The following is a 13915-nucleotide window of genomic DNA, read 5'->3' as shown; positions in this document are numbered from 1 at the left end:
ATTACGGTGCTGCTGTCAGATGCCTCTATCACGGTGCATGTGTCATTCCGGTATGTCACGCTGCTGGTGATCATCTCCTGCACCCTCTTCTTTGCCTACCCTGGTCCCTGACCTTCCCTCTCCTCCATTGCCTTCATTAGCTCCATAGTCCTGAATTGTTAGAACAATTTCCCAAATAAAATAAAAATGCTTGTAGTTATCGATCCCAAATTCACCTCATACATGTATTATGTCATTGTCCAGATGGTGGGACTACGTTTTACCCCCTAATAATTACCACGTGGCCGCAAATTCGACATGAAGGTTTGCAAAGTTCGCCTCCCATTGAAGTCAATGGGGCCCGCGGCGAACGGTCGGTTTCGCGAACGTTTGGGTCCGTTCGCATTTCGCGTTCGCGAAACGTCCCGTCGGAAGTTCGTCCATCACTAGTCAGAAGATTTCAACAAAGACAGTCGGCACCAGCACAAGGGACACTTCTCATCAAATGTAAGTAAAATTCCTTGTTCTGATTTAAAAAAAAGTTGATGACAGGATCTCTTTAATATCAGGGAATAAAAAACATGTCAAATTCTAGAACAAAGTGAGCTGTATCATCAGGGCTTTATTTAGGTTTAAAGAACTCCCCCTTTCAGAGTCACCCCTTGTCTCGGTCTCCTACCCACCTTAAAGCACTGTACTTTGGTTCCAACTCCTACCTACCTCCCACTACCGCCCCTTTTAGAGAATACAAGTAGCATTAGTGCTAAGTAATTTGTATGGAATTTGTCAATGATAACAAGAAAAGCAGTAAAAAAAAAAAAAAAAAGTTCCCCTGCAGTCAGCAACAATACACCCCCATCAACAACAAATCCCCTAAGCAACAATGGACCTCTTCCAACAACATACCCCCCCCCCCCCCCAGCAATAATAGACCCCCGGCAGCAACAACAAATCTTCTACCAGCCAGCATCAATGGATCCTCCAGCAGCCAGCAACAATAGACCCCTCTCTCAACAGTAGATCCCTCCTAGCAACAACTGACCCCCCACAGCAACATAAGACCCACCATCAACAACAATAGACCCTTCTCTCAACAGTAGATCCCTCCTAGTAACAACTGACCCCCCCAGCCACATAAGACCCACCATCAACAACAATAGATCCCCCAGAGGCCAGTATCAATAAACCCTGAAGCACACCCCAGCACCCCTTGCCATTAGATACCTTTAGTGCTGGAGGTGCCGAAACTGTGTTCCCTCACATTTGAAAAAAAAGCCCTGGTGTATCATATGTACTGCTTTCAAAACATTCCTGCTTGATTGAGGGTGAGCCCAGAGACTCATCCAGACAGAAAGCTGTGCAATGCCTCAAACCCTAATAAAAGTCCAGTTTATATGGATTCAGATCAGAGTCAGAAGGTGAAGTGGACTCTCTTTCACTCCTTTTTTCTTTAAAATATATTGATCTGCCTTTTATGAAATCGCAGATACCAACATCTTTTTTTGGAGGGGAAAACTGAAAATTGTATCAAATACTTACAGTAATTTTCCTTTCCTGACGTCAAACCATGGCAAAATACTAGTGATAGCCTCCCTCAGGACCAGTGAATAGCATAAATGAAAGGCCCCATCCCTTTCTTTGTAATTAGCTACATACAAAAACGTACAAGGGTGGGTCCGTATGCTGCCATGGTTTGGAGTCAGGAAAGGAAAATTACCGTAAGTATTTGATACAATTTTCCATTTTCCTGATGCCACCATGGCAGCATACTAGTGATAAATAACTATCTCACTGGCTTGGTTCTACTTGTTGAATCAATTTTTAATTAGAATGGGACAGAAGACAGAACAGTCCTTCCTCCACAGTCCCCTAATGGCAAGACCCCCAAATCTAACCAGTAAGGCCGCGTACACACGGGCGGACTGTTCGCCCAACCTTGTCCGCTGAACAGTGTTTGGGCGGACAGTCCGCTCGTGTGTGGGCTTTCAGCGGACAGTTTCAGCGGACAGTTGGACGAACAAGGTTTTTCGGAAATTCCGAAAAACTGTCCGCTGAAACCTTGTTTCAGCAAACAGTCCGCCCGTGTGTAGGCTTGTTCGACAGACTAAGTTTGGCGCATGCTCAGAAAGGATTTACACGCCGAAAGTTATAATGCAGTGTATAGGACGTCGTATTTTTCGTCCCGTCGTACGTGCCGTTCACGTCATCGCGCACGGTTTCAGCGGACTGTTCGTTCGTCGTGTGTGGCCATGTCCGTCCATGCTAATTTTGAGCGGACTGTTTGCCGAAACTGTTGGACGGACAAAGTTGGGCGAACAGTCCGCTCGTGTGCACGCGGCCTAATGCTTGAAAGGGTATAATAGGGCAATCATGATACTTCCCTGCAGATGGATTGCATGGATGCCTTTGAATGGGCAGTCCATGAGACTGAAAACCACTCTGGGAGAGTATGTACCCACTGCTGAAGGAGGTTCACAACCCCTCGCCCTATATGCACGACCAAAGCTACTAAGTCCAGGAGGTAGCCTCTTTTCCCTGACGAATTCCAGTTGTAAAGATGAAAGGCTTATTATATGTTCTGAAAAGAGCAATTTTGGATCGGGACTTCAATTTCTGTACACGTCCAATTTGTGTGATCCTACTGGTGATCCTCTGGGAAGTTAGGCAATACCCAGATGACTGTTAGATAGAGGGCTGTCGCTACCCTTGATACAAGATGATCTACCGGTCACAAGTCTACTCCTTCTGGAAAGAAAACAATATCTTTTTCTGAAGCTCTCTGAGCTTAAATCTCAGACATCCTTCTGCTTGAAGATCTTGCGATAGATACTGCCTAGTAGGTAATGTCACAAACTGAACACTGTTCTGTTGGAGCAAATGCTCAAACTGATTTGAAATCCAGCAACACTGATAGATTCCACTGGGAAAGATCCTTTTTTGTGGTGGTTGAAACCTACTGACTGTCTTCCAAATTTGTGCAAACGAAAGTATTTCCGGCACATTTAAGCCTTGTTATTGCCAACCTAGTCGACACTTGCAATCTCAAGGAATATCTAATGTCTAATTTGGTCTACAAGAAGTCCAGAACAGCTGTCACCGGAGGTGCAGTAGTATCAATATCTCGCCCTGCTGAGAAATAACGCAAAATTGTACTAGATTTTGGCATAGATGTTGTTAGTAAAGTGCCTTCTCACACTCCACAATTAGAGATCATCCTGGAGCAGGTTAGGTTCTCATGCTTTCCCTATCATTCTCCTGTTTGCAGCCATGGCCTGCGTATGTGCAAAGGGGAATTGGCTTCTGTCTCATGAGATGAATGGCCACAAAAACTCAATGCCCTCATTGTCCAAATGGAGAAATGGATATGACTAACATGTTCACTCTCAACGGACTCAAGAGGAATCTCATTACGAGAAATGTTGTTGGAAAATATATAGGCTAGTTTGCAGGTCCATGGAGAAAATCAAGGCATTTGTCCCCTCTGCCTTGGGGTGCGGAACTGATTCAAACATCCTCCTAAGTTTGAAATTGCTGTGAGAAGCAACGTAGTGTGTCTGTGTTTGACCCCACCAGCTTATAGAAGACCTACAGTGTAGGGCCCACTTGTGCTCTGGAAAGTTTGCATGATGGTCAGTCTATCTGTGTGTTCCAGTTCCCTAGGAGATAAACTACTTTCCTGACCCCAACAGCATGGGGTTGACCTCTCTTAATAGCATATTGCCACAAGTTCCTCCTTGGTGATGAATATAGGCAACTGCTGCCATGTTGTTCAACTGCAGAGAAACTGATCTTCCCTTGATTATGTGTAGTAAGGCGAAAGGTGCTAAAGTAGCTGCTTGGATTTCTAAGGTATTTAAGACTACCCGGCTTGGCTGGGATTCTCCCATTGGACTGAACCAACGGTTTCTCGCAGTGTGCCTTCTAGGCTATCTTTGCCGAGATGAATAGCAATTGTGATCTAGTCTAATGAATGGTTCTAATGGGGCGACTTCATCAATTTCTCCCTCTTCAGCCACCACCGTATACTCCTACTCATACTGAGTGACAGTTGATAACTGTGCCAGACTCTGTTTCCTCTATTGTGCTAAGAATCCCAGCTTAAACTGCCGAAGTCAGAGCGCCCAAGGGATTATTGGTATGATGACATTGTGCTCCAAAGATTGAGGCACTGAGAAATGGTCAAACACATGGAGATTACTGTCTTCAGCATTCCTTCTTTGACTGCCACCATTTTTCTCTGGTGGAAGCCGAACAGAGGAGTTGGCAGAGTACCTCCCGGCATACTAACTGTTAAGTTAGAGAGAGTTAATAAACCAGCCATATCCCCACAGGGTGTTTATGAGAATCCCTGGGTGCATCAGCAATTGTTTCAGACCTCTGGATAGAAGAATAATGTTGTCCAAGTAGTGGTGCATCCGGAGAACTTGTTTTCTGAGTATAGCTAACACTGCACTGAGAACCTTTGTGAAGAGCCTCGGAGACCTGCATAGGCCAAAAGGCAGACTGTTAAACTGGAAATGCATCTAGCCAATTGCAAGCTTACCAATTATGAAAGAAATATTTTGGGATGTTTAGATCATCGTGAAGATCCAAAAATAGCATTTTGCCATCTGGCTGCGCTGGTTTAATGGACTCCATTTTGAAGATCTCTAACTGGATAAAAAATGTTAACCTCTTCAGGTCTACAACCGGACGCTAGCCACCATCTCTTGCAAACTACATACAGGGTTGAAATGAAGCCTGTATATTCTTTTTGTGAATGGAATCAGGACGAACCCCCCCCCCCCCCAGGTCTAATATGTATGTATTATAGCAGCCCATCTGCCTAGAAGAATGGAATCTGCTGAGAGGAGGAACATTCCTTATCCCTTTGCTTCCCATCTTGCAGGAGCAGGATGGACTTCCTGTCACCCAAACTTGCCTGAGAAAACAAATTCAGCCCAAAGTTTCAAACATCATATCTACTGTAGGCAGGGATCAAAGCGATGCTATCCAATCTCTAATGAGCATAAAACCTGTATAGATAAATAAAGGAGATTTTCTCTCAGGACTTTGCCATTCTGAAGAAAGGGTGAATATGACTTTACCCATACAATTGGCCTGCTTGACTGTCTGGATACATAGTTCAATAGAGGGAAAACTGAAGCCAAGCAGTTCCGGGCCTTCCTCTGATGAAGAGGAGCTACTACTGTCCACAGGCTGTCACCTTGCCAGAGTAGCGGAACTAAGTGGGTTAACACCACTTGTCGGGTGCCAGGTTGCTCTTCTAGTGACAGGCAACTAGGAGGGGTCTACCAGGCCGAGATAATTGAAATAAGTAAAGCATAATATCTCACTCCACCCTCTTCAATAACAATGATATTTGAGCGTTACCTGTCAACTGCAAACTCCTCCGCAGTCTTTACTCACCAGCCTATTGGGCATAGGTAGTGCGCCACAGGCACTGCAGGACTTTTGCTGGGATGGTAGCGCTGCTCTAGGAAGAAGCTATAAGACGTCCTTGGAACTTTTCCCTTGAATGGGAGTGACCTCTAGGTCTCCTCCAAAGAACATCTGCCTTCCGTGGCTCTTGAACTTAGAGAGCATGAGTATACGGGGCTGAAAAAATTCAAAGCAATCCACAAAGGGAGGCACTCTTTTCCTGAAACTTACCATATGATGGTCTCCCATCTTTGAATTTGAGTGTCTTTTGTATAAATGGTGACTGACTCATGGTTTGGGGACAAATAGGATGGCTAGCTGAAAAAACAAGGATAGCTGAAAATGAGAATAGCATCAGAAAGTGAAAGGTTTAGAGATGACATTCGCCTGCCCATAGGCGTCAATGGATGGCTCGCTCGGATCCGCCTAAAAAAAACGGACAGGCGGATCCGAGTGGGTTTGTCGTATGAAAGGGGCCTTAGAGAGATCTGATATAGATCTATTTCCTGCATAGTCACCAGGTGAAACATAATTCACAACATGGTCTTGCTATGCTCATAAGTCTTTTGTTATACACATAATTCTCTTTTTCTGTTTCTAAACATTACAAAGCTTCACTTCCTGACTTCTGTATACTGAATGTAAATTTCACTATCTGCAAATCTGTAATCTACATACTATCTGTAAATGTCAGTATCTGTTCTTATTCTGTATCTATGGACACTTCACAGTAGCACTTCTCTTCTCTCTATAAGCTTGTTATCATGTACAGTGGAACCTCGGATTGCGAGTAATGCGGTTAACAAGTGTTTTTTCAATACGAGCAATTATTTTTTTAAATCCTGACTCGGTTTGGGAGTGTCTTGTAAAATGAGCAGGATTCAAAGCTCTGCAGTTTGCAGTACCGCATTTGGCCAGAGGTGCAGGGGCGCCTGTGACACTCAGAGCCATTCGGAAATACTCCGAAACACTTGGAAATACTCAGTTCCCAAGTGTTTGCAAGCCTTTCAGATGGTTTCGAGTGTTTCTGCGCCTTTCTGAGTGGTCTCCGAGAATTTCCGAGTCTCTCCGACGCCCCCCACCTCTGGCCACATGCGGTATTGCATGCAATAGAAGTCAACGTGGAACAAATTATCTTTGTTTCCATTGACTTCTATGGAGAAACTCGCTTTGATATGCGAGTGCTTTGGATTACAAGCATTCTCCTGGAACGGATTATGCTCGTAATCCAAGGTTCCACTGTATCTTAAACAACTACAGTAACTACACCAGGTTATTTTTTTTTTTACTGGCATACACCTTATATAACCTTGTACAATGTTTCTAGCTTCTCCAAAAAAACAAAAATGACCCATATTTATTAGAAGAATTTGTTCACAAGACTCCGATATGTCCTTCCAGTCTCAGTCCACTCAGGCTGAGGACAGAACTGCAGTTTGCTTACTGGGTGGAATCTTAAGAGTTTCAATCCAATCATTATGGAGTCCATTTCATTGAGCTGGAGGATTCTGGGAATTATTCCTGTGAAATAAGTACTTAAAACAGTTTTGCAAAAATTTGCAAATTTTATTCTTTCAAATGCAAAGTGAACTAATGTCTAGGCAATGCTATCAGGTAATCTGTGTATGTTTGTGCAGGGCTTACCCCATTGGGAGCAGCTTGTTCCTCCTGTGGTCACTATTTGTAACTCACTCAGAAACAAACAGACATCTTGGTAGCCACAAATTAAAATGGAGGTCCACCCTAAAATAAGAAATGACATTAACATTCTCCAAAAAATATATTCGGCGAGCTGCCCCATTGTCTTCTGGGACATGTGTGTGTCCCAGAAAACAACAGGGCCATTCACAAACCTCTGTGTGACTCGCGCATGCGCAGTAGGAAATGGGCAGTGAGGATAGACGGATCGGCCTTGGGGGGGCCGACATCACAGGCTCGCTGGACAGGTAAGTGCTCTTATTAAAAGTCAGCAGCTACAGTGTTTGTAGTTGCTGACTTTAAAAAAAAAAAAGTCCGGACCTCCACTTTAAGCCCCAGTGTCTTTCTTTTTACCATCTAATGCTGAACCCATTCTGTGCAGAAGTGAACCTGATTTTACACTCTCCAGCTTAAGTAAACCCCACAGTGTTTCCTCGCTCACTGGCCTCTGACCCTCTGTAAGCAGCCATTGGGCAAATAGACCTTCTTACAATGTCCAGACAGCAGCTTATACCCTGTTCCTCTGCAACACTCTCTGGTAAGAAGGTCCTCTCTTCAGCCCACTTCCCATCAGGTATCCACCCCTGCTCTGTTTTAGTTTCCAAGGCCCTCAGCACATGGTTAATCCTGAGGCCAGGCCCAAGCAGCAGTTCTTCACATAGGCCTCCTCCCAGGGAGAAGCCCCAGGGGAGAGATAGTTCTGTAAAAATGCTCCCAAACAGTTATGATCTCCCCAAGCCTTACCTTCTAAATCGGCTGTTCAGTGGTTGGTGGGGTCAGATAAAAATTCATAACCACATGGGAAAACCTTCCAACACTGCCAGCTATAGGTGGAAGCAATCAAGCCACCAGACTTAGGAAGACTCTGATAATGTAAATAAAAGCTGGTTATTGCCCAGCCACAAAACGTTAAATTTAGCTAGGGACACCTCTGCATAGGCCAGGGTCCCTACATACAGTATGTCTTGTAGTTTATATGCTTTCTATTTCAGTTAAAGTTCTTAAATATAATGATTTTCTCAATTCTAGACCTGTTCTCAAAGCCAAATATTACCACCATGCTATATCCAAAGACAGAAGGTGACAACATGACCCTGATATGTGACACAAGTCTCAGTCCAATGAGACAGGGGACAGAACTGCAGTTTGCTTTCTACAGAGATGGTCTAGAGGTTCAGAAATTTAGTTCATCTCATCAATATGAAGTCCAGTCTGCTCAGCCAAAGGATTCTGGGAATTATTCCTGTGAAGTGAGAACTCCGACCAACAGTGTCATCAAAAGAAGTGAAGAGTTATATATCCAGATAGAAGGTAAGCATCAAGATCAAACTGTATTGAAGAGTTGTATGCCTTATTGAAGGCCCTCAGATGTGTTAAGGAGTGGACAGTGCTGCTCCTGAATGAGTTCTCATCTGCAAGTGCTGCATAAATGTCAGATCCTATGAGGAGGGAGCTGAGGTCGCATGACACACACAACACGGCTGGGGAGCACGCTCACACAGGTGCCTTCAGACCATATGGCTTGCTATGGGGGCACTCGGAGAAGAGAAGGAGAGAACAGTGCCTGCGAGGGACTGCTAAAGTAGAGGTAAGGTATCACTCTGTGCAATATTGTTGCACAGAGAAGGTAAGTATAAATTGCTTTTTTATTTTTTTAAAATATAGCCTTTTACAACCACCTTAAGAACTTAAGTCATTCATGAGAGGCAGTGACTCTATTATCAGCTTGGACTACTTAGCAAACAAACTGCTCTGCACCAAACCAAAGACCAAGCAAACTTTGCAAAATATGATCACTTGTAATCCCATTAATTATGCAGTTGCTATTGCGTTTTTTAGTACCTTTTCTGTAAATAAATTCTTGCACTGATTTTCTTTTCAGTAAAACAACATTTTAAACTGTCAAGCTAAATCTCTAAATGCTCTTAATCAGAAATTAAAGAATCCTTGTCTCCTTGAAGAAAGCTGGTATATTTCAAACTCTGTTACATTCTTGGATGTGTGTGGCAGCAAGTCCACATAGGTTGGACTTGATGGACTTTTTTCAACCTCACCTACTATGTAACTATATGTAACTATGTAACATTCTGATGTAGCATTTCCTTAGCATTCATAATTGCTATAGCAGATGCTGTGAGCAGTGTGTATCTACTGTAGCAGTGGGACCCCATGCTACTGAGAAGATTGCTGGTTTGCGCCAGATTTTTGCAGAATCAGGCACGCTGATTACACAGCTGTGAGCTGGGCTATTAGTTGTGACCTGACTATGGCTTAGTGCTCCACACAACAGACAGGCAGTCTTCGCAGGGGAGTCAGGTGGACTCCCAAACTCTCCAGGAGTTAGAGCAGGAGTTAGAGAGGCTTCATGGGGCAGTCAGAGCATCCATGTCTGCAGGAGGCAGACTTAAGGCCCATACACACGCTTTGATTTTCGGATGTCAATTGTGTTAAGATGACCGATTGTCCGCAAATCTTACCGTTAGTACCGTGCTTTCGACAGCCAATTTCACTTTTTTGTCAGACAAAAGCTGGATGTGCAGACTATAAATTTTTTGTCGGATGTGAACTCAACATCTGATTTTCATTTCAGTAGTGCGGTTTTTGTACAAAAAAATTGTAAGAGCAAGACTACGCATGCTCAGAAAGAGTACATACAAAACTATTCAACATGTTACGTCACTTCTGACATTGTATTCTGTCAAATTAAAATTCTCATATTGTTAATAACCTCTTCACTTTCAACATGAGACTAGCATGCCACAAAAATTGGATGTTCTGTCGTCCGAAAATCAAAACGTGTGTACGATGCTTTAGTCTGTTACAAAGCAGCAAGATGCTGCTCGTGAGTAAGCTATGAGAGAGCTTGACTCTAAGGAAGTCTTTTGGTCTGAGGAGCAGGCCTAAGGCCTCCACTTGAGTCTTGAAGCAGCCATGTAGCAAGAGAGTAAACCAGGAGGCTGAAGAATTTGGATTGTGCAAGTTACAGTAATGGTGGAACCCACTGCGTGGGCTACTGATGGCTTTTGTGAACTTTTCTGTTCTTTTAAATAAAAGTAGGCAACCATGCTCTTAAAAATACAGTTTTGGCCTGGCACCCTCATTGAAAATGCACCCACTGCTTGAGTCTGATCACCCCAATCTTACACTACATTAAAACATGTGGTGGCTACTATTTGTGTGTGTAAAGGTTGAACTGTGGCATTGACCCATCCCAATGATGTCCACTCTCAGCCTACTGGCTCTAAGCCCTTGTACACACAGTCGGAGATTACAACGGAATGTGTTTGATCAGACCGTTTTGTCGGATATTCTGACTGTGTGTGGTCCACATCGGACTGTTTCCGTCGGAGTATCCGACGGACCAAGTTTTCCAACTTGTTGGTAAAATTTTCAGACAAAATGCTCCAATCGGACATACTCCGATCATGTGTAGAGAATTCCGATCGGACAAAGTGCCACGCATGCTCAGATCAAATTCCTACACCAAAGCTATTGGCTACTAGCGTGAACATAGTCCCGTCGTAACGAAATAATGTCAATGTGTCGGACTTTCCAACAACTTTGTCCGACCGTGTGTATGTAACAGTTTCGGACAAAATCCATCGGATTTGGTTGTTGGAATCTCCGACCGCGTGTACAAAGGCTTAGATGTTGTCCCATGCAAAATCTCTATGAAGGATGAGGGTACAGCCATACCATTGCTTTGTAAATTATAACCATAGTTTATTAGCTTGAATATTCAAAATCAATGACAATGGGCAAAGTGCAATGACCTGTAAAAGTTAACCGGATGTCACGTTATGTTTTTAATTGTGTTTCTGATTTCTGAGTTTATTGCTGATTGGTTGCTGTGAGATTTGTATTTTCCACATGATTTGTGCTCTTTCCATTTCCTTTTAAAATACATCTAGGAATTGTCCAGTGGCCTGTGATCATTGAGTTTTGCTTTCTCTGAAATATAGGGACAAGTTCTGATAATGCTACATTGATCATCATTCTCGCCATCGTCCTCATCACCATCATAGTGATCATAGTGATCATCATTGTTGTTATTATGTCCAGACGCAAACCATCACCAACGTCTACAAAAGCAACAATGGACCCTCCAGATGCAGGTACAGTACCTGACCATTCTTGACTGTAAAATGTATTGGCAACAAAGACCAACAAACCCGTACAATACACGAAACAACTGCCTGAACGTCTTATTCTATGTAGAGTGCCCCATTAAAGCCTGGGCCAAGGGGTAGGCAGAAGAGATGTCCGCCTTTAGGACTTCAGTAGGAGGGAGGTACAAAAATGGCAACCAATGCTGCTGAAGTAGATCACATCACATGGGAAGGGGAGCACTTTGGCCTCTTTGCCTTGTCTACTAGAGGACCTTGTCCCAGCACTGACCCCATGGTTTCCAGATAATGATGTGTTGTGGCATGTAACCAGTTTCCACTTCACTCACTGCCTCTAATCTTTCATGGTCAAACCTTGTAGACACAAGTAACATCTCTGTCTTACCCCAGTCCACCACATTCACTGTTCTTCATGGTCTCAGTCTGTACATTGTGCTATACGTTCCTTATTTTACACTATCTCTTGCACATTTGTATGCTGTTTGCCGGTGGCAAAAAATGTGCACACACATAAAGAGGTGATACAAAAACGTGCAACGGGTGTACACAAGCCCTCTAAAATTAGAGGTCCTTGCCCTGAATCCCACAGGGCGTTAGGCTCCTGATGGGGACAAGGGTACTTACACTTTGGTCCACCTGGCTGAAACCAGATGGACCCCTTTCTCTGGAGGGTCTGCCGAAACAGACCCAGACAAGTACTAGGTGGGGCTCCCCTGAAGGGAGACCCCATGAGAGAGGGTGAGCTAAGCCAAGAGGCCATGTCCACCCCCTCCCAAGACTTTCAGGGCAGGCCCGAGGACCTACACCCTACCAGTCACACAGTGCAACAAACCGTGTACAAACACAAAAATACAAAAAGAGACACACAAAGGAATAAATAAAATAAAGTAGGGGAGGAAGGAAGTGGAGAGGAGAGTGAAAAGTGGGCATTGTGTAATACAATGGCCAGGCCCTCCGCCTAGGAATAAAAAATTCCTCTGGTCCCAGCCAAAAGGCCTGGCCTAGGAGGCAGGTGCTAAAAAAGCGTGTTATGGTGCAGTGACCGTGGTGCCATAAATCAAAGGGACCCTCACTCACAGTGATTATACGGCACTCCTAGACTGCCACTCCAGGGGCACATACACCATAGGCTTTCAGTTCCCAATCCGACCCCCCCGACTGAATCAGTGCAGCCCTCTGTCACTGCCAGATAGAGAGTCCTTCAATGTTTTCTCAGGGAGAGCTGCCCTCAGCAATAACAGCTTCCACCGGTACTAACCCTTCCAGGCCCCCATCATCATTTGCAAGGCGACGCCAGCTCCTCCACCAGACGCTGACAGGAATGGCACCCACACCGACAGCCAGAAGGCCAGAAAAAGACCCGTCCTAAGGCCAGACCCAATGCAGCACCCATCCTCACCAGGAGCACCCTTCTGAACAGCTCAGACTCGACCCCGCTGACATCTCAAAGGGCACCCAGACACCCGTCACTACCGAAACCGCCCTTCCAGGTGCAATGAAACCATTGGATTTGCATCTGCCCTCCCCACACTTGGGAGTAGCATAGCGCCTCCTCTGGCAACTGATAAGAACAGACACTACACTTGATCTTAGCCAAAAGGCAGAGAAGCGTGTATGCTGTGCTGTACTTCCCCTAGTCCACACTTTACGAGTGTATATTCTGTGCTGTACTTCCCCTAGTCCACACTTTACGAGTGTATATTCTGTGCTGTACTTCCCCTAGTCCACACTTTCCAAGTATAGGAATGATGTTAGGGAGAGGGTGTATGGGGTTGCCAACATCCTAATTAAACATGGAAGAATGTGCACCAAATACAGACATAATAACCCCCTTGGACTTTTCAGACAGAGGGTATAGTGTAGGTACATTTGTCTCCAGGGCTAAGTGTGCCCTTTTTCCAATGCTTTGTATTCAATAAAAGTGGAGTCACTGCCTTTCAAAGAAATTTACCTACACTATACTCTCATCATATCTACATTTGATGCATATTCTTCCACACTTTCCAATAAAGTATGCTGTGCTGTAAATTTTCTTATTCCACACCTTCTATATACAGTGCCTTATTATTCATACCCTTTGAAATGTTCCACATTTTGTCATGTTACATCCAAAAACATAAATGTATTTTATTGCGATTTTATGTGATAAACCAACACAAAGTGGCACATAATTGTGAAGTGGAAGGAAAATGATAAATGGTTTGCAAAATTGTTTTACAAATAAATATGTGAAGAGTGTGGGGTACATTTGTATTCAGCCCCCTTTATTCTGATACCCCTAACTAAAATCTAGTGGAACCAAGTTACCTAATTAGTATAATTGTGTATAATTTAATCTCAGTATAAATACAGCTGTTCTGTGAAGCCCTCATGGGTTTGTTAGAGAAACTTAGTGAACAAACATCATTATGAAGTCCAAGAATACACCAGACCAATATGGTCCCATGAGGCCATACTACCCCAATGATGTCACCAGCATCCCCACCTTTTTGTTACATGCAGCTGTGGGAAATTCCATGGCCACAGCTGATTGGGCCAGCAGCCTGCTGTATGTGACAGTTTCCTTAGCTGATTCCTGGAGTTTGATGCATTTTTTAAATTTTTGCTGTTTTTACAGAATCGTCCAAAGGACTCTCTCAGGAAGGGGATGCGTATTACGCTAAAGTAAATTTCAAAAAGAAAGGTAAGCT

General features: G+C 44.0%; 1 protein-coding gene and 1 pseudogene across 3 annotated transcripts in view; one reads left to right on the top strand and one right to left on the bottom strand.

Annotated features, from left to right (window-relative positions):
• Nucleotides 1-13915, top strand: part of LOC143973519 (uncharacterized) — a 115219-nt gene that overhangs the window by 39765 nt on the left and 61539 nt on the right. For all 3 annotated transcript variants that reach the window (XM_077474438.1, XM_077474437.1, XM_077474436.1), the window contains exons 8-10: nucleotides 8128-8409; nucleotides 11061-11213; nucleotides 13843-13908. In XM_077474438.1, coding sequence (XP_077330564.1) covers nucleotides 8128-8409; nucleotides 11061-11213; nucleotides 13843-13908 — 501 coding nt within the window. The remainder of the gene's footprint in view (nucleotides 1-8127; nucleotides 8410-11060; nucleotides 11214-13842; nucleotides 13909-13915) is intronic.
• Nucleotides 12729-12838, bottom strand: LOC143973532 (U2 spliceosomal RNA; annotated as a pseudogene).

This window comes from Lithobates pipiens, unplaced genomic scaffold (genome assembly GCF_037356315.1).
Source record: "Lithobates pipiens isolate NorthernLeopardFrog02 unplaced genomic scaffold, aLitPip1_a1.2 Scaffold_83, whole genome shotgun sequence".
Lineage (NCBI taxonomy): Eukaryota > Metazoa > Chordata > Amphibia > Anura > Ranidae > Lithobates > Lithobates pipiens.
Note: the sequence above shows the minus strand (reverse complement) of the source record. Positions and strands in the feature narration are given on the sequence as shown.